Source organism: Embiotoca jacksoni, unplaced genomic scaffold (assembly GCF_022577435.1).
Source record: "Embiotoca jacksoni isolate LCO1_2020_lvr unplaced genomic scaffold, fEmbJac1.0.p SCAF_1, whole genome shotgun sequence".
Taxonomy (NCBI): domain Eukaryota; kingdom Metazoa; phylum Chordata; class Actinopteri; family Embiotocidae; genus Embiotoca; species Embiotoca jacksoni.
The window spans coordinates 13,622,376-13,648,399 of record NW_027185229.1 but is presented as its reverse complement, the minus strand read 5'-3'; the positions used below and the strand labels follow the sequence as shown (position 1 = coordinate 13,648,399).

The window sequence follows — 26,024 nt, the reverse complement described above, 5'->3', positions numbered from 1 at the left end:
AGAGGCTTCTTCATTTAAACTGTTTAATAAAAATCTGAATTACAGCAAAGGACATCGACAAAATATAAACGTGGAAAAGAGGTAGTCAATTATGACATGCAATTGAGAAATGTGAGCGAAAAGTGTTACAACTCAAAAGAGAGAACTTCTGGAGAAACGGTGACCTCACTCTTTATTCAAAAGATCTTGCGATGACAACTCTCTTTTCTAAAGTACTGTCCCACAAATCCGACTGCCCAGTTTGAACAAAAGAAAAAAAACAACAAAAAAAAAACAACAACCATTAAAAGACGCCACAGCCACGAGTTCGTGGGAAGGCTTCAGAAGAGTCAAGAGAGCTCCCTTTGTAATTGGGAGACGTGGCTCAGTCCGTGGTGGTCCGGCGGTACCAGAAGCGGGCCCTGAAGTCGTCGCTGCAGGTCATGAAGCCCGGGTTGGTGGGCGAATGGACGATGCAGCGGACGATGTTGTTGTGGCCCAGGGACAGCAGGTTTTTCCTCTCGGCCGTGCGCGAGTCCCAGCAGCAGAGGCTGATGGTGCGCTCGTCGGGCAGCAGCACGTAGTCCTCCGTGTGGTTGAACACGCCCTGCGTGCGGTGCATCTGACGGCCGCTGAGCCCCGCACCTGCAACGCGCGGGAGGAACACGTCAGTGGGAGCGTCGGTTTTCGTCGGCAGGTAACTTGACCGTCCGACTAAACCCCCCCCCCCCCCCCGTTTTACGGTTCTGGCTGCCGTTTACACCGATAACGGTGACAGATTCCCCCCGTCAATCAGTTAACGGTGCTCGATGGACGTACGTCTGCAAAATGCCGTCGGTTTTGTGGAAAATGTTTTATTCGAGCGAACCGACACGGGATTTGTTTGGATTAAATCGGACTGTGACACTTACCCGTCGGGGTTACACCTTCGGCGCGTGGAGGTGCTGCGCCTCGTTCGTGCGCAATGGGAGCAGTCTCGGACCCTATTGATCCACCCTCATAAATGACCTACCTGTGCACGTCGGCGGTACATTTTTATTACAGTTCAAATGTTATTACATTCGAACGCCAAATTTGTGATTCCGTTGAAGACTTGGGCAGAGAGAGAGAGAGAGAGCACATCAAATCCGGTGTCGCACTCGAGAAATGGGCAACAGACACATCTTTAAATGGGCAAGAAAATCTATGGGACTAAAGCGATGAATCGGGTGAGGTGTTTTGAGTGACATTCGCCTTTCAGAGGGGCGGGGTGTCACTTATCGTGGCGTTGCGCAACCGTGAATTCGTTCCCCGGGGTCAGACTGTCAACACCGAGTTCACCTGTGATTTTCGGAAGGAAAACATTTGGGGCAAATGACCCGAACTGTGGCGCGATGGCAATTTGGTTCTCCAACATCACAACTCTCCCGCTCAAGAGTTTCTCCCCCTCCCGCCTCTTCTCACCGGATTTGGTTTTCAGGTGTCTTACCCCCTGCTCTGCGCAAACGCCGAGCTCCTTGTGGACACGAAAGGAACCTTTTTGGAACTTTTTGATCGCACCTTCCTGCAGCCAGAACCTGCAACTCCTCAGCTGCAACAGTACGGATCAACAAACCAACCTGCGGAGCTCCTGCTGAACATACAAATTTGATGAAAATTCCAATAAAGGTAAATTCAAAATTACAGGCCGTGTCCTTAGTGTAGAAAACCACAGATCAAAGTGTTAATTTGTGCGTTTCTAAAGCTTGAGATTGCACCGCGTTTTGCAATGGTTGATATTTCTAAATATTTGGAGTGTTTACTTTACTAAATAATAAAAAAAAACAACTGCATTTCAAATTGTTGTGTAGCGACCGAAACTACACGCACGCTAAACCGTCAGTCATCAGCAGTTATTTTTCGATAGAAATTATGTATGGGAAAGAAATATAATAAAATTGAGATTATGACTCCTGAAAGTCAACTAAGTATCAGTGTCAGTATTTTTGGCGTCCAAGTGATTTGCTTTTTTTTTTTTTCCTTTTAAGTATTTTGTTATAAGCAAATTGTGACATTTAATAGTCTAAAAATAAGCACTTTCTACCGAGCAAACTCTCACAGTGATTTGTTTTCTTTTGAAGCGTTGCACCGCTGCCATTTCTCATTTAGCAGCGGACAAACCGACGTTTTGCCGTCACCTGGTTTCAGCAGTCTATTTCAGTCAGCCGAGTTCAGCGGGGGCCAAGCGCTGTTTCAGTATCAGCTTTTTTTAAGTGATGTGATTGTCTAAGTCGGATCAGTCTGACTCGAGTGTTGGAGAAATGTCACGTGGGGGTGTGAGGGCAGATGACGAAGTGCTCGCAGAGGACCGGGAGGCCAGTGTCTGTTGTGCGGGCTCACTTTGGATCCGGTGAACGGACAGTTAAACAGTCACAGGAGATGTGGAACGGCCGACGGAAAAAGTGTCTCAAACTGTCGCGGTGTCAGCCGGGACCCGGTGATTTTTACGTTTCTGGTTCCCTCTTGAGCCGAGAAGAGGTCCGCCGTGAGGTGCGCAGCCGTATTTCAAGAGATCCGGTTTCATTTATTGCTGCTGAGCTAAATCTGACAGCTGACCCGATATTTGTTTCGGTTCGTATTGCTAAAATTGTGATTTTCACATGAAGTCATATTCTATCAGGTCGCCCTGTCTGTGTTGAGTCGCTATCATCACGTTTAAAATGTCTCAATGTCAGCTAGGGATGCTTCATCAGCTGACTCACAGTAGGGATTAGTTCCCACAGCAGTGGACACTAGGAGTGCTCTGATGTTGTTGTTTTTTTGTTGTTGTTTTTTTTTAGGGCCAATCAAGATCAAAGTTCTTTATCAATGAATATCTTTGAATCTGATCCAATAATTACATTGACCTAAATGTTGAATAAATATGTATCTGAGCTATAGCTGCTATTTCACTTGATCAAACCACTGAAGGCCTTGGTTCAAATGCTGAAAGACACAAACTCCTTTTGGTTAAATTGTCATTCAGTTACTTGTGGGACAGCAGTTCATTAGTGACAGCAAAATAAAAATATATATATACTATATTATCTTAAAATCAATCGCGCTGGACCACAGACCCAACAGAAAAAGAACGTGTTACTAATCCAATACACGGCGAGCTGTGTTCGGTGTTCGGTAAGCAGTGATGAAATCAGGAGGACTCATTCTATGTAAAAGGAACAACAACTTATCAATGATTCCAAATAACCGGCGAATTAAGAATTCCCCCGGTTTCAGAGCACGCAAAGGTTCAAGCGAAACAAGCACCGTCACTTCTGCTCCTGTCACTGTTGCTCTGAGCTAAGCGGCATTTACAAGAATAATTCACACGGCGGTCGTACGCAGAAAAAGGGAAGGAAACGTCACGGTAAAGAAGAAACACCAAAGAGGACGGCGTTATCACCCGAGCAGGGAGGGCTCCATTCGCAACAGCATTTATCAGAATATCAGGTGAAGCCGCAACAGTCGGCGCATTCTTGGTGATGTGCGTCAGTGTGATGGAGCTCTTTGGACTTTGCAATTAAAAAAGGGGGGTGCGATTTGTGGAACACGAGTTGCTGCATTTACAGTCCACCGGCACAGGAATGTTCCACCTCAACTAAAAACTTCTTTTTTTGTTGTTTTTTTTAAGTTTGCTTCCGCTCAGTGAATGACTAATCTGTACAAGTAGTCCAAGTCAGATTATCAAACTTGTTATAGATTGCTCTTTTCAGACTTGTTTGTTCGCAAGGAGCCGGATGTTTTTGAGATGTGATTATTTGATCGACAAAAAGCTGTATTTATTTATTTTGATTATATTTGTTTGTATTTTATTTGTTTTTGTGTATATAGTCTGCGTATTTATTCATCGCTTTTATTTTTTTCGAAAGTAAGTTGTTTTTTTTTTTTTTTAAATCGATCTTATTTTATGTATACGTATTTGCGCATCTTTTTCATATTGTGTGCACCTTTTTTTTTTGTGTTTCTGTGCTGCCGTGAAGACTAAATGTCCCCGCTGTGGGATTAATAAAGTCTAAATCTAATCTAAAAATCATCATCTTCTGTGCCATACGTGTGTGTATACGAGAGGCGGTCGGGGGGACGGGGGACGGGGGACATCGCTTACTGAGATGAATATAAAAGGCTGCAGTATGTGATGTTCCACTCGAACTGCAGCAGCGGACGATGCTGGACGGGGAGCTGCGGAAAGAAGTGAAGGCAGCCGTGGCCGCCCCGACTCCTGACGTGCAGACGCGGCCGGGCCCAGATACGCCAATGAAATAACTCGCATTTTAACGAGCCCTCGGGAAACTGGCAGCGATTTATGATATGGAAAAGACATTGTGAATTTTACATTTTAAATTCAAATTTATCCAAATTGAGCCAATATGATTATGAAGTCAATTAAATGTGTGAAGGCGGTTGATCTGACTCCGGCGGCTGGTCTGAAGTTTTGTTCGTATTCCGAAGGCCGGTTCAGACGACGACGACGACAACAACGACAACAACAACAACAACAACAACAACAACAACAACAAAAAGTGTGACGAGACGTTCCGTTTTAAGACGTTGCGACAGTGTTTCTGGGCTCATAACAGCTCAGCTCAAACCAGCTGATAAGTGTCACCTGCGATTCTGTTTTTTTTTTATTTTTTTTTTAGAATGTATGGCACGAGAGAGTTTTGTCTTGCTTTTTTTTTGGAGAAGACGGCAACTGTCCACAAAATGACGGGAGAAGTCGACGAAACACGGGAGAGCTCCTCCGTCTCAAATACGCAGCATGAATTCGCATGAGCCTCCGAGGTAATCCCTTGAAGCACCCACGGGCGTTTGCAAATTTACCACCCTCTTGTTTTTTTGCATGTTTTGGCTGGTTCGTCGCTACTAAAAGTGCAACTGTTGCAAGAAACTCACTACCGCTATCCTCATTCATGTTTTAAGACGCTACAAATTACATAATATATATATATATATATATTACCTGTGTATTTCACCAGTGTCCGACCCGTAGAGATCTCCCACAGTTTGACCACGGAGTCTTTCCCGCTGGACAAGATGTATTTGGAGTTCTTGGAGAAGATGGCGGAGCAGACCTCGGCCCCGTCGTGGGCTTTTTCGAAGGTGGTCACGCAGCGGTTGGAGATGCCGTCCCACAGTTTGATGCTGCCGTCCTTGCTGCAGGTGACGTAGCTGTTGGCGGAGGGGTTGTAGCTGACGCCGCTGATGGTGTCGGTGTGCTGGTCCAGGGGGTTGCAGGACACGAAGCACTGGAAGGTGTTGACGTCGTAGAGGCGCAGGGTGGGGTGCTGCGTTCCCACCAGCAGGAAGTCGCCGGACGGGTGGAAGGAGATCGCGCGCAGCATTTCCGCTTCCTGCGGGGGGGGGGGGGGGGGGGGAAACGAGGGAATTCGATGACAAAAACCAAAACATCGGCAAGCAAAGTTTTACTTGGGTAAGACGTTTCAATTGTCCTGTATTTGTTTTTTTTTTTTTACAGGTGGTCGTCTCCACTGTAAACAGGCCACGTTTTAGTTTTGTTTCCCCCCCCAAAGCTTTGAGAAATGATTTAATATAAAAACGTGCTGACCTGTATGTATTTAAATGCTCTCTTCGCGGAGGGCTTCGAGTAGTCAAACAGTTTGAGGGTGTAATCTCTCGAGCCCGACGCCAGAATCTGCTCAGTGGGATGGAAAGCGAGGCAGGTGACTTCATCAACGTGATCGTACAGTGTCCGGATCACCGGGTGATTCTCCATGTTTTGCTGCGCCGTCTCGTTCATCATCACCTGGCGTACAGAGGGACAGATAAAGACAAAAGTTAGGGAGACGGCCGATGGGACATTTGATGGGACCGTGTTCTCCAACATGCTTTCACCTCAATGGGCATGGCACTCTTCGCCAGCATGCGCTCGGTGTCCAGGATCTTGATCGAGGCGTCGGCGGAGCCGGTGGCGATCAGCTGTCCATCGCGGCTGTACGTGGCGACGCGGCACGGACCCTTGTGAGACGTGACGTAGCAGGTCTCGTACTCGGACGCCTCCGGAGACATGGTTTGGACATCCGCGTCAAATTCCAGGTCGATGCCGACCCCGGGCGCCACCGTGTCCGAGCGTCCGATGGCGTACTGGACGGCGCTGTCGTCGTTCTCCATCCCTGCGACGGGTCGGAGGGATTTTTTTTTTTGCGCGAGTTAGTAAACACAAACAAAAGCGCGGTCGCGGACGGAGTAAACAACTCTCACCGATCTTCGCCAGCTGCATCAGCTGCTCGGAGGGCGACACGACGTTGGGCGGCTTGACCTCGCCGATGAGGCTGTTGGCGATGTTGGTGTATCCGTCGTAGAGCAGCTGGCTGATGATGAGTTTGTAAAGGTGCTGTCGGTCCTTCAGGGTCGGTTTGGGACGATACATGTCGAGGTCTCCGTCGCCCGAGCTGCAACCACAGACAACCACGTCGGGCAACAATTTTTTTTTTAGCAGTGCTGCTAACAACGTTAGCTTCGCGCACACACAAACAAAAAGAAAAAACAAACAAAGGTTAACTGCGGATGCAAAAAAAAAATCCAGAACAGGCTTGAAGCGTATGTACGCTGCAACAAAAGCAGCATGTGCTACTTAAAGGCGGGAAATGAGAGGCTGTTTTTATTGTTTTTAAATGTTCAAACGTTTAAATACCGGACCCGCTTCAAAGTTCCGGATGGCGCTTCTGGAACGAACGTGCGTTACGTCGTACGTTTTTGCGTCATACGTCATCATACTCGCCGACATTTTTTTTTTTTTTTTTTTTTTTTTTTTTTTAAACAACTTTATTTAGAAAACAAGAGAACAACAAATCCGCTTCTGAACATTTAGGTAGGTAGATAGTTACTTTATTAATCCCCGAGGGGACTTTTTTTTTTCCGCTACAGCAGCATACAGGAAGCAATAAGATAATCATAGAATAATAGAAAGCAGTAAAATAGCAGTAAAAAATATAAAATGCACAGTATATACAGTATATACAGTACAGTATATATCTATATATATTATGTACAAACAAAATTTCAGTCAAGTATTAATGAAATGACACGTCAGAGTGAGGTTTCCTTCTCGGTAAACGGAATTTGCAAATTTTGTTTACCATATGTTGATAATTATACAATGGTGTTATAGCTTGGAGGGTGGTGTTTGCAAAATTACAGTCTTGGTGATAACCCAAGCTGCAAAATGTGATCAATAAGGGAGCATCAATAAATAAATAAATAATGAATAATTGTCTTTGTATTACTCTACAGCAGTGAGTAGACATTTGCTTCTTCTTTACTATAAAACTGTAAAAGCAACTGTAAAGTCATAGTATTTTTTTCGGTATTGTTCCCTTAAAAATATATATATAGGCTACATGTTAGGACCCTAATCAACAATACCAAATACATTGTTACTATACTATGTATTTTAGTAACCCAAATCTTACACTTTAATGCAAATAATTTCTTTGTATGTTTTTAAAAAAAAGTATTGTATCTCACACATAAAGGCCTACCTACACTAATCCCAGCAGAGGGTGCCAAAGTGCAGCATCTCAGACAAAGAAAGAAAAGCTGTCTTCATCTGCTCAGGATTTGATTTATGCTTTGGCACTTTAATGCCAGTGATAACTTAAAAAGTAATTTTACAGCTTCTATGACTGTGTCAGGGTGTGATGGTTTGCAGTTCAACAGTGAAAGGTAAATGCACTGTGTTTGGCAGCAGAATAGAATGGTGGAAGATAAAAGTGGGACATGAGACTGCTACTTCTTTAGCTACTAAGAAGGCATTAGTGAACATATAAGTGGAACATATAGGCCTGCTGCAATTCAGCCCACCCGCCCCCCCAAAAAAGAAAAAACAGACACACACACACACACACAATCTCTCAATTGCAACTTCCTGCAATGTGGTTTATTACATGTGATAGGTGTGGTGGCCAAAAAAGACAAACAGATTGTGAAAGTTCTGTCTGCTTAAGACATAGGCTTATTCAAATGACACCATCTGCCATTTTGTGAAAAGAGGGGCCATTTTCATAATGAAGAAGGGTAAATATTTCACTGGGGGACTTTCAGTACCATAACTTCATGATTATTTACCGCAGTGTGCTGAGGCAGACAGTTTCAAAATTAGGTCAAACCTGAGGGTGAACTTCTCAATGTGCTCAATTGAGCTCGGTCTAAAGAAGTATCTGTGGCCATTGGGATCAAGCTAACATCAGTGGTGTGACTCAACATGTCCGGATAATCCCATTTAATGGCTGAAAACTAATGAACAGCTGTATCCACATGAGTAAAAGTCAAAATACCTGCATCAAAACAACTAAGGGCTATATTTTAAGGACAATAGTGCAAGTGCATTGAGGGTATTTCCAAATCCTATTTTTCTTGTTTAACGGCAGATCTGAGAGCAAAGTGAGGCACATGATCCAAAGGAGTTGTAATTAATCGTGTTTTGGCTGTAACAATGTCTTCTCCCGTTTCCTTAAAAAAAAATCAGGTGTGCTTGCACTTTGGACAATTGCTATTGCCATGGCAGATTTGCCAAGTATACTTGTGGAAAAGACGCTTCTCTGCAGAATAAACGGATCTGCAGTGTACAGGTTGATGTAGCCCACACAATAATAACCTTGTAACCTATTGATTTTGAGTGTCTTTCATGTTTGTGCGCTACTGCATGTAGACTGGACACATGTTGTGGACCTGTGTAATTATCTTGCCAGTGTTCCCTTAAAAAATAGACCCAACAGGAAATTACTGCTATTGCAGTAAGACCAGGTCGTGCAATCACCATTACCAGCCTCAAGCATGCAATTCGCGAAGCAATGCACCACAGCTCATTTTAAAACCAAAAACTCTATGGGCGCTGAAGGCCACATTTGCTATTAAAACAACATTGGCAGCTTCCTGCAGTCCCTGCAGGACTGTGAGAAGCAGTGTGAAGACGGTAGAAAACATGCATGGTAGGAGGTGTCCTGTTGCCATATCAACACAAAGCATGGTCTGAGCGGAGCAGCCTGCAGTTGCCTTGGAGACCGGCTAGAGTCTGTTGCAGCAAAATATATAAAAAATATTTGTTTTCTTTCAGCAGATGTCATCTGATAATTGCACGGCCGATCCAACACGATGACATAATGGTCAGAAAAACAGAGCCCATCCCTTACATTGGAGGGTTTAAGAGTATAATTTTTTTCTATTCACGTTCATACATAGAAATAGAAAAAAAAAAAGATAAACTTAAGGCAGCTGAAAATAATGTGAATAATTTTGTTCAGAAGTCGGTGGTGACCAAAACAAAGCTGGTGAATATTGACCACATAGTTTAAGATAGTCAGGTGGCCTTAACGCTACATTAAAAAAAAAAAAAATGCTGTTGTTGGTTGGTATCCACTGAGTCTACCTAAATACCTAAATGCTTGCTAACACATCCATATAACTGTGTAAGGTGATAATATGTCAGTGTTCTGTTAACACCTTGTTGTGCTGCCCCCAAGTGGCCAAAACATGTAATCCAATGCAGTCCGTTATCTTGTGGTGCAGTTATGTTTAAATCACATGATTTTCTTAATTATCCTGTAACAGACCATCCACTACGAGGCTTCACCTTCAATGTACAGTTGCCACTAGAACTGACATTGGTCATTTCGTGGGCAGAGAGTGGGTATGTATGTGAAAAATATCCACTGCATTTGTCCTTTTATACTGTCATGAACCATAAGAAGACAGTAATGTATTGTTAGTTGCGAAATCTTTACCTCTTAATTTTAATTAATTTAATTTATTGGTAACATTAAAGACAAATTCATCATGCCTTTTGTTTACAACTTTACTATGGGTCATGTTGAGGAAAACGGCTGCCAAAACCCCCACACATTTCCACACTATTCTCTGTCTGAAACAAATGACCACAGTATGGATTCTGTTTTTAAAATCCATGGTTTTGCTGTAAGTATAAAACAGACATTTTGATTTAAAAAAAAAAAAAAAAAAAAAGCACAACTGTATAAGTATGTGCTGCGTGAACTGCTGTACCCCTGCAAAGTGATACATACGGTATCATGGGGGCTGTAGTCGGAGGTGGGAAATTTTCTTTGGCCACTCACAATTCATCCATTTGTTCTCTGCCTGAGAGAGCGAGAGCAGCACACGTGCAGGCAAGCAGCCCCATCAACAATAGCTTTGCTGAACTCTGTCTATGTGGGTGTATGAAATACAGTCTGTGGGAGGAAGTAGGTAGGTGGGGGAGCGAGCATATAAGGGAGCCAGATGTCAGGTACTGCCTCAAACTGTTGATGGTAAAGTCAATCATTCAGCTGTTGAAGGTAAGCTTGCCTTTGTCACGGCACTTCCTCTACCAGACAGTTGCTTTCACTTTACTGAGCAACACTTTGTATTAGCCTCAGATCCTTCCATCTGTGCTCAGGGCCTCACCACTCTTTTACTCCCGCCGATCTCTCTCTGTATAATCTATGTTTTCAACTTGTCCTCCGGAAGTCTTTGTTTGACAGCCACCCAGCCAGCCCTTCTCCTTCCCTGACTCTCCTCCTCTCTGTCTCACTTTCAGAGTGCATCTTCTCTCTCATTTGCATTTCTTCCGCTTCCTCGTGACAAGAAACAGTTCGTGTCAAAGAGCTGTGAGAGAAGATCAGATTGGAGAGGAATACACAGCCTGGATGACAGAACAGCTTAAAATGAGCAGGTACACTGAGGATGGGGCTGTTCAGTGTAGTGGGCTTTTTAAGATGGATCATTTTCACTGATTGGAGTGTAAAGGAAGAAGGTAAGTGACTTCTGCTATGTTGTTTTCTGCTATTTGTTTTTCAACTGTTGCGCCTGAGTTTTGGCCTAGTTCAGTACAGCATGTTTTGGGTTCTGTAGTGTAATTCTTACCTACACTGTGATGAAAACTGCCAGATATTTCCTCTGATCAAACTTTCCTCTCATGTGGTCAAAAATGAAGCTACAAATGAGATTAAAAGAGTAGATAAGAAGGAAAAACAAATTCAAATTAAAAAATTTCCCCTCGGGGATTAATAAAGTAACTACCTAACCTAACCAAATATCTCGCAGTCATGAGAAACCAGAAACATCTGGAAAGTCTTTATTTCTATTTACATTTTAATGCTAGTCATTTTTATTTTTTTTTGCTGATGTTTGATCTTCCTGCATGCAAAAGCTGTTTGTTTTTTTTCAGTATAGTGTGACCAATTATCAAAATCATTCCCGCTTGGACACACATTTATAAACTGACTACAAGCGCTTGTAGAACAAAACCTTGTAGTAGTTGTATTTCTCCATGGAGATGAAGCATACATGTCATATTTACAGAAGGAAGTGAAAGCACATTGCAGTGCTACAGATTGAAGTAAATAATGTCATAAAAGTAAAGTATACTCACACAGTGATCCTTTACCGAGATGCCACCCAAACAAGATCAGAAACAAACTTTCTTCATTTCACAGCAGCATAAAAAGTCTCTAATGTGGGTGTGCAAATGCTGTACAACCAACAAAAGAGTGCGCTTCATGCCAACTGTACCTCTGTGGGTGAATTATGCAAACTCAACATACATGAAGAGGAAGCATCACAGCATCAGGAAATTAAATTTGCTTTCCCTAATATGTGGACAGCTATCTTTTCATGGAGGCGGCTTTAAGCTTTGATTAGATTACTGCACAAATATGACAGCTGCCACATGCTACCATGAACATCAAGGGTATTCCATATAATTGGTGCAGACTGGTGACAGAGGTAACAGCTAATGTCAGCAGGCACATTTCAATTGGAGAGATAAAAGCCTCTGATGTAACATGTGAGTATCTGATCTCTCTCCCTCATCCCTCTGCTCATGTGAGTCACTCTCCTACATCATCCCGCTTCTACTGTATGTATATATTTTGTCTCCTATTTTCACTCCCTGCACACAGAACATTAAGAGTTGGTTTCCTGAACCTCTTACCCTTGATTCAGATGCTTCTATTTTTCTCTGTGCTTTGTAACCATGGGTATTATTGCTCATCACAACAATGATGTCACTTCAATGTAGATGCATTTTTATTTTGGTGCTCTAGAATTGTGGGCATCATTGCAAAACAGACCTCCTTGGATTTTATCACCATGCAAAATCAAGACAGGATGAATTGCTTTATTAGCCATCTGTCCTGAAGGGTACTGCATATCTGTCATCATTAACTGCTTTAGTACATTCTTGTGCTCATTTTCTCTCATCCACCAATGTAAGAACAAAATATTCTCCTGAAGTAGTCACATTTTCTTATTTAAGAGAGACCTTGAAACATTCTCAGATAGACAGATCCGCAGCAAAGCACAGGTCTAATGCAAACTGTTCTTATCTTTCATGTAATTAGAGACCTGGCACTGGTACATCACGACAGCAGCAGTGTTACCATGGAGACTGGCAAGCGAGGATTGGCGAATGCTCCCGTGCACATCAGCTCCGTCGCAGCGCAGGCAGAGAAAAGGATGGACATCCAGGCCCCACTAACGGCTGTTTACATCCACACAGTGCCTGCTCTAGCAGCGCAGCCTTACCATCAGCCTCCGGCAGCTGCCCGGGAGCCAACCACACTCCATGTGGCCATACCACCGCTCTACTCCAAGGAGACACTTCCCTTTCTGACGCTCCATATTGCTGGTGGGCTGCAGTCTCAGCCAGGATTAAATCTGGCTGCTGCTGCTCCTGCAGCCAAACCCAAGTCTGCTGGAAAGCACGTGTGTCCTCACTGCGGACGGGACTGTATGAAGCCCAGTGTGTTGGAGAAGCATCTCCGCTGCCACACTGGGGAGCGGCCTTACCCCTGCACCACTTGTGGAGTTTCTTTTAAGACTCAGAGCAACCTCTACAAACATAGAAGGACTCAGGCTCACGCCCGCCTTTCATCTGAATCAGAGCAGAGCAGCCTTGGCAGCCTAGACAGCATGTCCAGCTCAAGAGAGACCTGTACCTCCAGTTTATCTCTGGATGAACGTAGTGTGGAGTCAGGAGGCATGGAAAAGGATGCCACCCTACCTGCCACTGAGAGCGCTACTCCTGCCAATACTACGATACTTTTCTCTCTAAAGACGCAAGGTTCTGTCGGTGAGCAGAGTGAGCTGACCCTCACAGGTCACAATACTGAATCAAATGAAAATGGAAAGGTAACAGAGGAAAAACAGAGGACAGAAAATGAAAGACCTCCTTTGACTGCTAGCCGACATCTAACCCTTCAGAGACAAGAAGCCACGCTGTTCTCCAAGCAGTGGGAGAGCTCTGTATCCAGAGGGAAATCACAGAGTCATGAAAGCACAGACTCCGGCTTTAGTGAAAGCAGTGATCACTATCCCGACCCCAACAGTGTTTTACCTGGACACAGTATGGATTCCCTCACAGAATCCACCAAGGAGCATCTTGAAGAAACCACCAGCAAACACAAACCTTTGGAAGCAAGCCACTGTGGACAGGAGCCCAAAGACACAACAAGAGAGGATGAGCAGAAGACACTTGAAGAGCGCATATCTAAGCTTATTTCGGAGAATACAGCTGTGGTGGAGGACAAACAGTTGGAGAATGTTAGGCCACGGAAGACAGTTCTGTCAAAACAGGGTAGTATTGACCTCCCTATGCCATACACCTACAAAGACTCCTTTCACTTTGATATGAGGATCGGTCAGACTCAGAATTTTGGCTTACAAAAAAACAGGAAGCCAGGATTGTACAGTTCTGTGCCCACTCAGTGCTCGTCCACCATGGAGCATGCCCCTTTAACCCGCAGCAATTCCCTCCCCTTCAGCGTTACACTTCTACAGCCTGAGAGGAGCAGCCCAACCTCCTCCTATCCGAGCAATTATGTAACACACGTCCGGAGGGGGAGCTCTGGCCAGATCAATCCAACAGGTTTCACAATCAAGCCTATGAACCAGCACGCATCCACCCACCGCCCACTGGTCCGGCAGAAAGCCGTAGACTGCAACCACGCAACAGACGGTCTCTTCATGAATTCATCTGTGGAGGAGGCGTGCACCGGCAGTCTCAGCTGCGATGGGGGTGACATTTGTGGAGAGCCAAGCAACAGAAAGTTCCGGAGGAAGAAAACGCAGAAGTTTGCTTACAACAAGTGGTACATGTACGGGGGAGGAACATTTAAAAAACTCTACAACGCTGAGAAAAGTGGTGATAACAGTGTTATCAAAGGCAGGAAGTGTTCGACAAACCTCGAGCATGAGGTTGTTCATGGTCTACAAAAAAGTTCGCCAATAGTTCATAAGGGAACAGTAACAACAGCAGGCTCAACAATAAACCTAACAAACAGCAGTGCAACAGTGGGCCACCTAGACTGCCCTCCTGCCAATCAATCTCTTGTCACTGCCGTGGATTTGAATTTACAAAACAGTCAGCTTAATTCATCATGCAGCTCTCTTAAGGCTCCACTTCGGAGAAATCTGTCATTGTCAACACTTCCATTACCTTCTATTGGATCACTAGTTAGTCACAAAACAGACTGTGTGAACAGAACAGAGGCTGGGAGATTGATTAATGAGGAAAAGCATATTGACTCCACATCGCAGCTCTGCAGAGCCCACATTCCCTCTGACAGGAAAAAGCAGAGAACTGATGACAAAGTAATTTGGCCTCTGGAGATGGAGACTGACCCAAACACAATGACTCATCCCGCTCTCTCCGTCACCAGCAGTGTGCCTCAGCAGGATACAAATCTCAGTTATATCAACCTTCAAGAAAGTTCAAAACATTCTCAGCTTAAAGGAGCTCTCTTCCCACCATGCATAATCAATGCAAATGCGATGTCTGTTACCACCTCGCCAGCCACTTCCGTCCCCTCTGCTGCCAAGAACAACTTCCTGCCCAAGTACCAGCTCAAATTACCTAATGCCGCTCAGCCTGACTCAAATCCTTCACCTCGAGTTAAACTCGAAGAAACAGATGGCCGCACTTTTATCTCTGCTCTATCATCTCCTCACTCTGAGCAAACCTTACCATTGTTCACGACTTGTGTAATGAATAGTAGGGACCAAGTCACTTCACCGTTGATGCAAACTTGTGATGTCAAGAATATGAATGCTTTCAACTCCACACAAGACCAGCTTGTCTTGCCCTGCACAGTCACAACCTTTTGTCAGGCTGGAACATCACAACTCAATCTGTATTCAGCATGCAGTGGAGCTGTGGTGCACAGGCAATTTGCAGATACCACGATAACCACAAACTGCCGACAAGATTATCGGGCAGGATTATGCAGCACTTTGATAGAGTCTCCAAAATATGCAGAAGGTTTAACACCTTTGCTTTTACCCAGATCTGTTGTACCTGGTGCTGCCGACCTCCCTGCTACACTCGCAGCAACCACAGCAAACAGTCAGACGTCTGCTGCTGCTGGAACATCTGTCTCACAAGAGCAGCCTTACCTTAGCCCTAACCCTCCTCTGTCACACACACGACAATCAGCAAAATCTGACTTGTTGGACCCTGGAAACAGTGCACACGTTGGGCCACACAACCCAATTGTACCTTGTCATATTGTACCGTTTGACCAGGTGCAGCCAGCTGCTCAGAATGTGTTTCATGTACACACAGCAGACCTTCAGATCTGCTTCCAGATCATATCTGACGAGCAGTTGGCCCTCATTGAACCCCAGATTGAGTGTCCATCAGGTACTAACCTTACACAGAGACTTGACATGGAAACCCCAGAAGGTGTCCAAAATAAAGCTCAAAGCTTAGTCACCGTGGAAAGTAATGAGGGAAGGAATCATGAACAGCCAGGACATCAAAAGGAAGTAGACAAAAGTGAGTCTTTTCCCACACTGAACACGGAGAGAATAACACCTCCACTGTCAGTACAGTATGGGAAAGCGGAACCAGGTCGCCATCTGGCTGAACACAGTAATTCTACTCAGGCTGCAGCATCAGCTGAATTCATTCCTCCTAAAACTCTCGGCCTGTCCCTACACCCACACAAAAGCAGTCATGTAAACATTGTCACAGAGACTCAGGGCTGTGTAGGCAATGGTATGTCAACTACTGCTTCACTCAGAGGTGTAAAGTCAGGAGGGAGCCAAACTTCGGAGGAAAAACAGACCCTTTCTCTGAACCTGTGCGTTAAGGAGCAACTTTTGCTGGACACGTGGGTCAGCCAAGGAGAAGCGGTCTCAGAAACACACTCTGGCCAACACAAGGTCAGCGTGACGTCTTTTTCTCCCAGCCCAGTCAATAACGGTAGCATGAAAAGTGAACTAGTGGGCAAAGAAAGCCAACACAAACTTAAAAATCAAGAAGCCTCATGTAATGCTGGCTCAGTGAAAACCAAGGTTGAACCCTCGGCGTACAAAAGCAGCAAGTTGGAAAGTGGGGAGTGCCTCGGTCAGGGCCCCACTGCTGCATGCGCGAATAAACTCTCATTTTCAATCAATAAATCCATTTCTCCACAACAGCTGAACCCACAGGCATCCATCCATTGCAGTAAGCGGGTGGAACCTACATTATCTGAGACTCTGAATTCACCCAAACAAGCAAACGTGAGATGTGAGAGAGAGGGACCTTCAGACGATTCCGCCCCTTCATTAGAACTGAAGGACGCAATCATCTCTACTCCCTCAGAAGAACGACCCGGTCAACTTATCACAGTGTCTTCTAACATCCGGGTGGAAAGACCCAAAGACATTCCAGCTGTTCTGAGCTCGAGTGCAGGTATTTATGACTTACAATTCTATTAGTGATTCACATATTATTGCTTGGGATCTTAAAGATATGCTGTGCAATTTAAGCATTTGTCATTAATTTGGCTCTCTACGTTTGCATACTGGAATAAAAATGTATCAAAGATTGTAAATAATTTACTGTAAGGGTATTCCACATTCATATTGGGTAAAAAGTTTGTTATCGCTAAAATGTTATAGTTATTATTTTTTTTAAATTTAAAATCTAATGTCCAGACAACACAAGAATCACTGTCCTTCAGTTATACCTTGCTTGAGCAGACATCACTATAGTAGCTTATACTAAAAAAATTTCAGTCGGAGCAAATTGAAAGACAGGGACCCCTCTCTAACACAAGGTGGCAGTAAATGATCATACGTTTGCAGAATCGAGCCCTCACCTGACCATGCTTTTTTTTTTTTACTGCAGGGTCACCAAAACCCACAACTGATATGTCTTTTTTCTATCTATCAAAGGAATTAAATACTCTATTGGGAATTTTAACTGCAGGAAAAAGCAATCAAAAGGTGCTTTACTTAAAAAAAAAAACCCTCTCAAAACTAAATAGCCTGTCTCAAAGTCCACATGGTTTTCATTTTGACTGTTATAACTCGAATTACTATGACATGTAAGCTGCACCCAGTCTTTCACGCATAACTGTGTCCTCCATATGAAATTGTCATTTGATCCCATCACAGTGCATAACACTTATTTTTCCACTTTTTAAGTAAAAGAAGAGAGAGGACTGCACACAATAACAGGGTTAAAAGGCCAAAGGAAAGCAAAGGATAAATAAAACAGCTGCCACTCAGTAACCGTCATCCACTGGTTTCTGGTAGTCCTAGACCAGATATTCCCAATCCTTTTACACCATGTACCACTATGTACCAAAACAAAATTCTCTAGTAGGCCTACTATTTCCCACTGCAGATAGCAACAAGGTATTTCATTTAAAAAAAAAAAAAAAATAAATAAATTAATTGAATTGTTTTAATGTTTGAGTCAATAACTGTACACATGAATATGTTGTATATATTGTGGTGGTCACTGAATCTGTGATAGCTGCTTAAGTTTGCAAAATATAGAATCTCACCACATCCCAACCCTCCTTTCTTGATATATTTTGGCAATATTGACAGATATTGTACATCATATGGCATTGCAGCTATGATGCTGATTAATTTATGTTACTGAATACTTTTTTACACGACGCAGATATACTCCAAGCTAGATTTCTGGCTGACTACCTTCAATCCAGCAGTTGCTGATATAAACTTTACCTTTTCCTAAACTGTGTTAGTTGTGCTCACCTTTCTTTTGATATTTTCCCCTCAGTTTACTTTTGTTTCTCTTTCCTTTCTGTATATTTTTTTTGTACTGCAATTTCCCTTTTTTTGGGGAATGACATGACTTCCTCCCTCGGTTCGATTAGCTGTGTTTAGAGGTGAATCCTCGTGCAAAGTGGATTAAACCATTTTGTGCCTTTTGTAAAATGGTGATCGAGAGCTTTGACTATTGATTCGTTTGATCTTTTTTCAGAAGATTCATTCAGCCACTTTTAATAACACCAAAAACTTGCAAACAAAAACAAATAGACTTTGTCTCTTCTTCAGCATTGACATGTACATCAAACCTTTCAGGTCCAGGTTGTAACTTGCCGATTGATCGTTTTTTGGAAGTTGTAACCATTTCCAAGTTTCAGTCATTCAGCTTCCTAAAATCAAAGATGAAGGATTCTGTGCCAAAGTTAGTGGTATGCAATGTGACATCAACATATGCACCTAAGCAGAGCAAATGTTTTTTTTCTAAAATATTTATAAGACTACCAAATGATTTTTACATCATCTTAATGTGATGCGCAGGACAATTCTGTTGGACTTGGGCAAGCTGGAGTGCATTTGTTAGATCTTTCAGCAGGGCTCTTGTGGGTGGAGGCTTGTTTACATCCAATTACCTGTCACTGACACTGGAGACCAAGAACAATGGGAATTTGTTCACCGCAAATTAAATTTTTCTCTAAATAATTATGATCTCTGTCAGGTTATGGTTAAATCTTGCCACTAGTCTACGGTAGCATTGTTGAAGTCATTGATTAACTTCTGAATATTTTCCTGCATAGAGCAAGGACTGTGTATTGGGTCCCCCATCACTTTCACACAGGGAAAGCACCATAAAAAGCATTTTTTTTTAATAGCCAGTATGAATAAATGGTATTATCATAGCAACAAAGCCCGTTTCAAATGGGCACCTTTCAAGACTGACTGATAAGAATTGAAATGGTGGATTCAACACTTTCATCATGCTTTTCATTTGCTTTTCTACTTCAAGAGCTTATGGAGGGAGCCTCCCTGGTGGGATGTGCAGCCCAGAAGGAGCCACAGACATGGGAACTTGCAGGGGCTCCTGGGCAGCCAGACAGCACAAACTTGGGTGCAAAGCAGAGCCAAGAGGCCAGAGAGACAAACCACCAGTACTTGGAGGAGCAGAGTGGTGGTGGGGAGATGGGAGAGGATAAGAACAGAGGAATCAAGACAGACAAATTGCCAGGACAGAAGGGCAAGGCAGAGTTGAACTGCAGACACACGCTTTCACCAGATCAGGAGAAGCTGGAGGTGAGGTTGAGTAAATCAAATTACTGCTCGCTGCATGCATGTTTACAATGCATTTCTTGTTTCCCGCCATGCAGTGTTTACAGTACACATACTGGCATGTTTTGAAAAAGGCCAATGGCTTTACAGCTATTGTAAGGCTTTTTAACACATGAAAGGTAGATCTTGATAATTTTTATTTCGAATTCAATCCTTGTCAGGATTTAAAAGGAATTTATATTTTGGACCGGCAAAATGGACTTGAAAATATCTTGAATTTGTTTTCCAAACAATTGAATAGGCAACTCTTACGTAATGTAATTTCAGATGTCTTCAACTTAAATTTGACTAGTTAAGACGTACCATCATTACTGTGCATCTTCATTAACAATCAAGATATCAATCATTGTTTGCAACTATATGATAATAGGTAATTGGTAATCCATTATTGTCATTAACAGTTAAATGAAATGAAATATGTTAACTGATAATGCAAGATGAGGGATGTGCGGTATCAGAAATATTTTGTCAATGTTTTTGTAGTGCCCTGTTTTATTGGTGTTTAATAATATGGAATTTGCTAACCACTTTCGTACAGGGTTTTACAAATTGTGAAACAAGTGCACGTTCTTCCTGTCAAAACCACCTCCTTGACTCTGCAACATGCTATTGAACACTGCAGCATTAAATTGTGAAACGTTTTGGGTTGTCAGCTCATGCTAATGTGAACCTAACATGTTGAAGAGCAGTTTATCCACTTGATATAGTGTTTCCGTTATCTGTTCTACAAATTCATAACATACACAGAGTTTGTGGCGAACGTAAATGTCAGTGGTTGAAAAATAGCTAGCCTACGGAAAAGCATCCACTGTATTTGATTAATTCTCAACAATCATTGTTTACAACTATTGGTTGTTAACATAATTGATGAAGGGAATTATTCCAATTCTGTGTTTCAGAACTTTTTTTTTTTTTTAACTTCATCTCTGTTTAACCACCTCACAACCCTCAAAACTTATCTTGACATAATTTGAGGCCCAACCCCTATAAATTTGGGATGACTGGACTAACTTTATCGCACCCAGCTAAAGCAGTAAAATGCAATTTAGAATGAAAATAGCAAATGTATAAAATATCTAACAGGGTAACAGGCTACTAATAATAATTTAAGTAAATATTTTTAGTAATACGTTGGTACTTTTGCTTAAGTGGATGCTGAAAGCAGGTCTTTTACTTGTAATGCATTTAAAAAAAAAACCAACCTTTATTCTTTTGCTGCATGGGTGCTTTTACTTAAATGGATGAGTATTTCTGCAACCACTTCTTTAACATAAGCCCTCTCGAATGCAAAGTCAGTAAATAAACACTTTGAATTTAGGATTCTTTCCAATGCAGCATTCTTCCTGAACACTTTTTACTGTTTTAATTATTCTTAATCCAAGTAAGGTTTTCCACAAATCTCTTACATATTCAGAATGTCCTTCTTTGGGGGATCATGTGCAAACACGTTTCAGGCAAAATGGGTTGTTACAACACATAACACATAACTGATTTCCATTGGCATTTACCAAGAAAAATTATTCAGCCAAGCCAGAATTTGTGTTATTTCTTTCTGTTTCTTTCTTTTTCATGAAATATTTGCAGCACAATAAAAGTAAAACTTTCCAACATGTCAAAACAGAGAATAAAGTGGTGCAAGAAAATAACAAGATTTATACAACTTGACAACTATGTATATTACAGAGCCACAAACTGTGGGAAATAAATTATGAGGATTTATGAGTCTTTTGCCTACATTTCAAACATCAGCAATTCATTAAAACAATACCAGAATGAAGCAGCTGACAACAATTACATGCAAAAGTCTGTTTGTAAGGACGAATTTCTTCCATCAGATAACATACTTAAAGATATAGAATAAATAGCTTAAGAGCAGTGCTTGTAACAACTGAATGGTCCATCAACCTTCTGTCACGATTTTATCATAATTCACAACTCAATGGACACAACAAGCTTATAGTATTTGAGCATTGCAGAAAGCTAATGATGAGGTTCATTGGGTGGAGGACAATGATTGCATTGTAGTGATGGTAAGATGGTAATGTGCCTTATATTCTTCTTTTATTAACAGGGAGAAGACAGAAAGGTCGAGGCAGGTTCCTTTAAAAACTCCTGGCTATCTGAGCAGCATCTTCAGCATCTTTCCCAGACACACTCAGGAATGTCTGAATACCCTCTACAGAGCCCTCAGCAAGCTCTAAGTACACCAAATAACTTTAATTTATCTGCCAGCAGCATCCAGACTAGCCTTTTCAATTTGCCACAGCCTCCACTGGAAATAAAGAACCTAAATCTCTCACAACAAAACTGGGAATGCAGCTTTATCCATAACTACCAAAAACAAATCTTAAGTGAATTAAATACAAGTCGAGATGTTAAAGCACAGGTTACATTTTCAGAAACACAAAATGTTTTTTCAAGAACTGAGCCTGGCCTTCAACAAACTCAAACATTCTCTCATCAGGACCAAAAGCAAACCACCATCAGCAAACCGTCCATTCAGCAAGGAAAACTCGCCGCAGATAACGACAGCGCAGCTGTTCTTTCAGGAAGTTCTTTTTATAAGTTACCATCAGAAAGTCACGAATGCCTCTTACCTTATGTCGGAACATTCTCCCCCACACCCTACGGATCGACAGGAGATATTCAAACATCAAAGGACAACCAGAATACTGGGTCCCCATCAAAGCCTTTTTCATACGCAGAACATAATGAAAGGCATGACATTACAGATAATTCAACAAACGATTACATGGGTCAGAGCAATAACTCTGGGAGACCTGACATTGCCAACAAATACCAGCCTATTTTATTTTCTGGCCCGCTTCTCGGCTACCAGCCTGCCGAGGGCCTGACCGGTGGCGTGAGGCCTGTGCAAAGCTGCCTGGACTACACAGAAGACACCAGCAGTAGTGATGACGAAGGGAAGCTTATCATTGAGCTCTAAGGGAAAAGTGGACAAAAAATAAATGCATATTCTATTTTGAATTTTGTTTGCTATACATGTGTATTTTTCTGAGACAAAATTGCTCAGGATGCACAAGTAATATCAATGGCTGAATTAACTCAGTGGGGAGAGCCACAGAACCACATCTGTAAACTCTGTAGTTATTTTTCTTTTATGTGTATTTTATAACTATTCTTTTTTTTTTCTCCACACACTGTACTGGCTTGTAAAATCCGGTTTCTGTTCATTTCTACTTAACATAACCAATACTAACCAAATATTAAACATATCTGTCCTCTGCAAGTACAAAAATCCATGTTTTGTTTTATTTAAAAGGATCAAGATTAAAGCAAATCTTGAGACTGATCAAACTTACCTCTTTTGACTCAACGATATAATCACAAAGCTGACATTTCTTTTCAGTTTGTTTAGTTCAATAATTTGGCTGAAAAGAGGAGTGCCAACTTACTACTGAATTCCACATAGCACAGCTATAACTTCTATGAGGTAGCCTGACAGAGTGATGTAATTGGGTCGGCCAATTAGCCATGAGTGCCATTTCCACCAAAAATGGACTGGTGTATATTTACTGTAAAGTGGGGAGCCTCTTCTGAGATGCCTCTGACACGTTCTGCTGCGCGTCTGGTAGAATCACAAGCATTGTCTAAAATGGTCACAATCAGCGCCAATGGGAATCCAGGCATATCTTTGTGAGTATGACTGTGCTCTTGCAGTTTGCCAGCTTGTGAATTAGCAGATCTCACACCCAGCCACTGTAAAACTGTTAATGGGATGCTAGATTTGTAACTTTTAAACTCACACAAAATATATGCATTCAGTCCAAAAGTGGCATCATGTACAATGTCCAGGTATGTGAGTGGAGGAAGTGCTTCAGGGTCTGTAACCCAGTCTTGAGTTTACAGGTCAGATGGAGTTCAAGTTGATTGAACTTTGCATTGCAATTACATTTCTTCCAGCAGGTTCCCTTTTTTTTTTTTTTTTTTTCTTTTTTTCTTTTTCTGCTTCCTTCAGCTCTGGATCCATTGTGCGGTAAACGCAAAGTCACTTTAACTAACACAGAAAATCTAGCCTGGCTCAAGTTTTAGTTAGAAACACATACAGTACAGACTAAAATAGCATGCCTCTATTCCATGCAGCTTCCTGTCGTGTACTCGTGTAGTAACTGATGATTATAGAAATACCTGAAATGAACTTTCCTTTTTAGGAATCACAGTGAAATCTGTAAAAACAATGTGGATACTTTTTCTGTTATGCCATCACATTACGAGGTCTCTCCTGTTTTACCTCATGTCTTTTTGCTTGGCTTCATGAGTAAAAACAGGAACATTGTGGCTCCCTCTGCGATTTAACCCAACCAATGAGATTACCTCTATCCCTAAGAAATGTTGTGTGACCTCTATCCTGCTCACACATACTTACACCCACACATATACACATAATTCACCAGCATTTGTTTCTGCCTTCCCACACAGACTCTTTCTCACAAATTGCCCTTTGTAGCCCTCCCAGACAACACCTGTTTGTGTGAATCATGCACACATGTTGCCAAATATGTATTAAGTTGATCTCTTCTGCCAATTAGATGCCCCAGGTGAAGCAGGCAGTGACTGGAGGGCCATGACCCTTTTCCCAGTCTGGGTTTTGTAATGAGTAATAAGCAAGGCACAGGAAATGTGTGTTTGTGTAACATTCCGTAGATAAATCCACAGCTATGGCTCACGCTGACTTGCTTGTCGCTATTCAGCCCATTAGTGGTTATAAAACCTTTTGGAGCTGACAGGTGAGTGAAGTGCTGAATGAGCTCCAATGAATCTGTTCAGGCCTGTTTTGGTTCAACATGCGAGATAACTTGATAGTGCTTGTTTGGTACAAAGGTAAGCCATGGGCACAAATTATTTGCTTGGTCAAGTTGCAAGCTGATGTATTATTGTGTTCAAATAGTAATATTTGTTTTCTTTGTCTTTTCTAATTTTACATTGGCAAGAATGCACAAGCAAGCATTAAACAAACTAATTGAATGAGTCCCAGATTTATTGCACTTTTTTTTGTGTTTTCAATCATTTTAACACAAGTCATACATTAAAAATTAACCACAAATCCTTTGCCTGGTCTGATTGTGTGTCTGTTCTTAAGATAAACTTCTGACAGTTCTTTTACAGATAACTGAAACCCTGCATTTATTTAGATAGCAGTCAGAGGAGCTATATGTGAGAACGCAAATGTTTGAATCAGACATTAAACTCAGTACAAAGTTTGTGTAATGTCCGATTGAGCCCATGTGTGAATAAAGCAGAGCTGTTTCACAAAACCTACATAGTGCATTAAGTTAAGGACTATATGTAAGCTGCAAAGAAGCACGTTGTGCAAATGTTATTGCTATTGTTGCATGAACTCACAGAAAGACAGAACTTACTGGGTGTGAAATGCACAAGAACCCAACTGGAAAACTCAAACAAAAAACTGACGGAAGGAGAGCACACTGACTGAATACACCAGGGAGGGAAGGACAGTGGCAGACAGATGAACCCAATCAGGGTGGGGCAGCTGACCAAAAAGAGGTAAGTAAAACAAGAGTAATTGGAAATAACAGGAAATGAAAAACTCAAACTTAATTAAAGCAAACAAAGCTACAAAGTTAAACAGGAAACCCTAAATTTCAGATTGAAATAAACACAATAAAACAGAAGTCCAAACAATGACACTCACACTTTCAAAATTTGTATTAAATCCAGTTGTAGTTTTGTTTCAGTCTCCTCCAGAGAAAAATATATGGATTTGTCATTGGTAGAAGTTAGACTTCCTTTGAGACTGAACCAAAACAATATTTCAAAAAATCAAGACAATAAGATAAAAATGCTTAAAGAGTAATAGACCTGCAGAGTTCAGTGACATTTTAAGTGGGATCGTAACTGGTAGTGACCTTTTTGACATTTATTTGTTTCATGGGTAAGAAGGTTAAAGAGGTGCAACTTAAAGTTTAAAGACAAATATTTTGAAATTTAAGCTATACCTTCAATGATGCATCAAGAGACTAAATTGCAGAAGAAATATAAACACTTTATCATTATTTATCAGCTACCTTAACATCTAATGGAAACGTTGCTTATCAAATAGATTAACTCAAAACACATTGATATGCATGATGAACACATCAGCAAGCAGGCAGCCCAACATTTGCAAAAGTGAACTACACGTTATGGTTATATTTGTAACCTCACTGGCTTTTAACTAATCTGACTGCTTCATTATTCCAATCAAACCTACATCACTCGATAGAATATAATGGATCAATACAATTTACCAATTTGCACTTTAAAGCAGAAAGAAAGTGTCGCTCCACTAATTTAAGAGAATGTCACCTAGCCTGGGTAGATAAACATATAAAACATACAAAAACATAGGAAAAAAAGAACAGAAAAAGGACCCCCTTAATGCCATATTAGCACATCATTTGTCGTTATGAAGTAACACAAGAAAAACCCCAGGTTTCTTTTCAGCACTGTAGCCAGGCTAACAAAGAGTTGCAGCTCTGTTGAGCCTTGTATCCCTTTAGCTCTCAGTAGTAATAATTTCATGAGCTGCCAGATACAATTGTAACTATTAGAGAAAATAATCAACAACATCGTTTCCACAGCTGTCACAGATGAACTATATTATCAAGAACAGAAGCTTTGGAAATGTCTCTAAGACCTCATTTATAGTCAGACTACTTTCTCTTCTATGGGTCTCTCTGATG

General features: G+C 41.9%; 2 protein-coding genes across 5 annotated transcripts; one reads left to right on the top strand and one right to left on the bottom strand.

Annotated features, from left to right (window-relative positions):
- Positions 1–146: 146 nt before the first annotated feature.
- On the bottom strand, positions 147–11,444 carry cstf1 (cleavage stimulation factor, 3' pre-RNA, subunit 1). Of its 3 annotated transcripts, none has more exons than XM_069176146.1 (6): positions 11,360–11,444; positions 6,196–6,386; positions 5,830–6,107; positions 5,543–5,740; positions 4,937–5,327; positions 147–624 (listed from the first exon to the last, which is right to left on the bottom strand). In XM_069176146.1, exons 2-6 carry the CDS (start codon positions 6,362–6,364, stop codon positions 365–367), a joined length of 1,296 nt encoding a protein of 431 aa, XP_069032247.1. In that variant the 5' UTR covers positions 6,365–6,386; positions 11,360–11,444; the 3' UTR covers positions 147–364. The 3 variants fall into 3 exon arrangements, with proteins under 3 accessions (XP_069032247.1, XP_069032161.1, XP_069032328.1); XM_069176060.1 differs by lacking the exon at positions 11,360–11,444 and adding an exon at positions 6,634–6,674; XM_069176227.1 differs by lacking the exon at positions 11,360–11,444 and adding an exon at positions 6,629–6,646.
- On the top strand, positions 10,203–24,404 carry znf831 (zinc finger protein 831). Of its 2 annotated transcripts, XM_069175720.1 has the most exons (5): positions 10,203–10,283; positions 10,526–10,741; positions 12,330–16,663; positions 19,001–19,284; positions 21,392–24,404. In XM_069175720.1, exons 3-5 carry the CDS (start codon positions 12,370–12,372, stop codon positions 22,265–22,267), a joined length of 5,454 nt encoding a protein of 1,817 aa, XP_069031821.1. In that variant the 5' UTR covers positions 10,203–10,283; positions 10,526–10,741; positions 12,330–12,369; the 3' UTR covers positions 22,268–24,404. The 2 variants fall into 2 exon arrangements, with proteins under 2 accessions (XP_069031821.1, XP_069031909.1); XM_069175808.1 differs by lacking the exon at positions 10,203–10,283 and having other exon boundaries at positions 10,311–10,741.
- Positions 24,405–26,024: the final 1,620 nt, after the last annotated feature.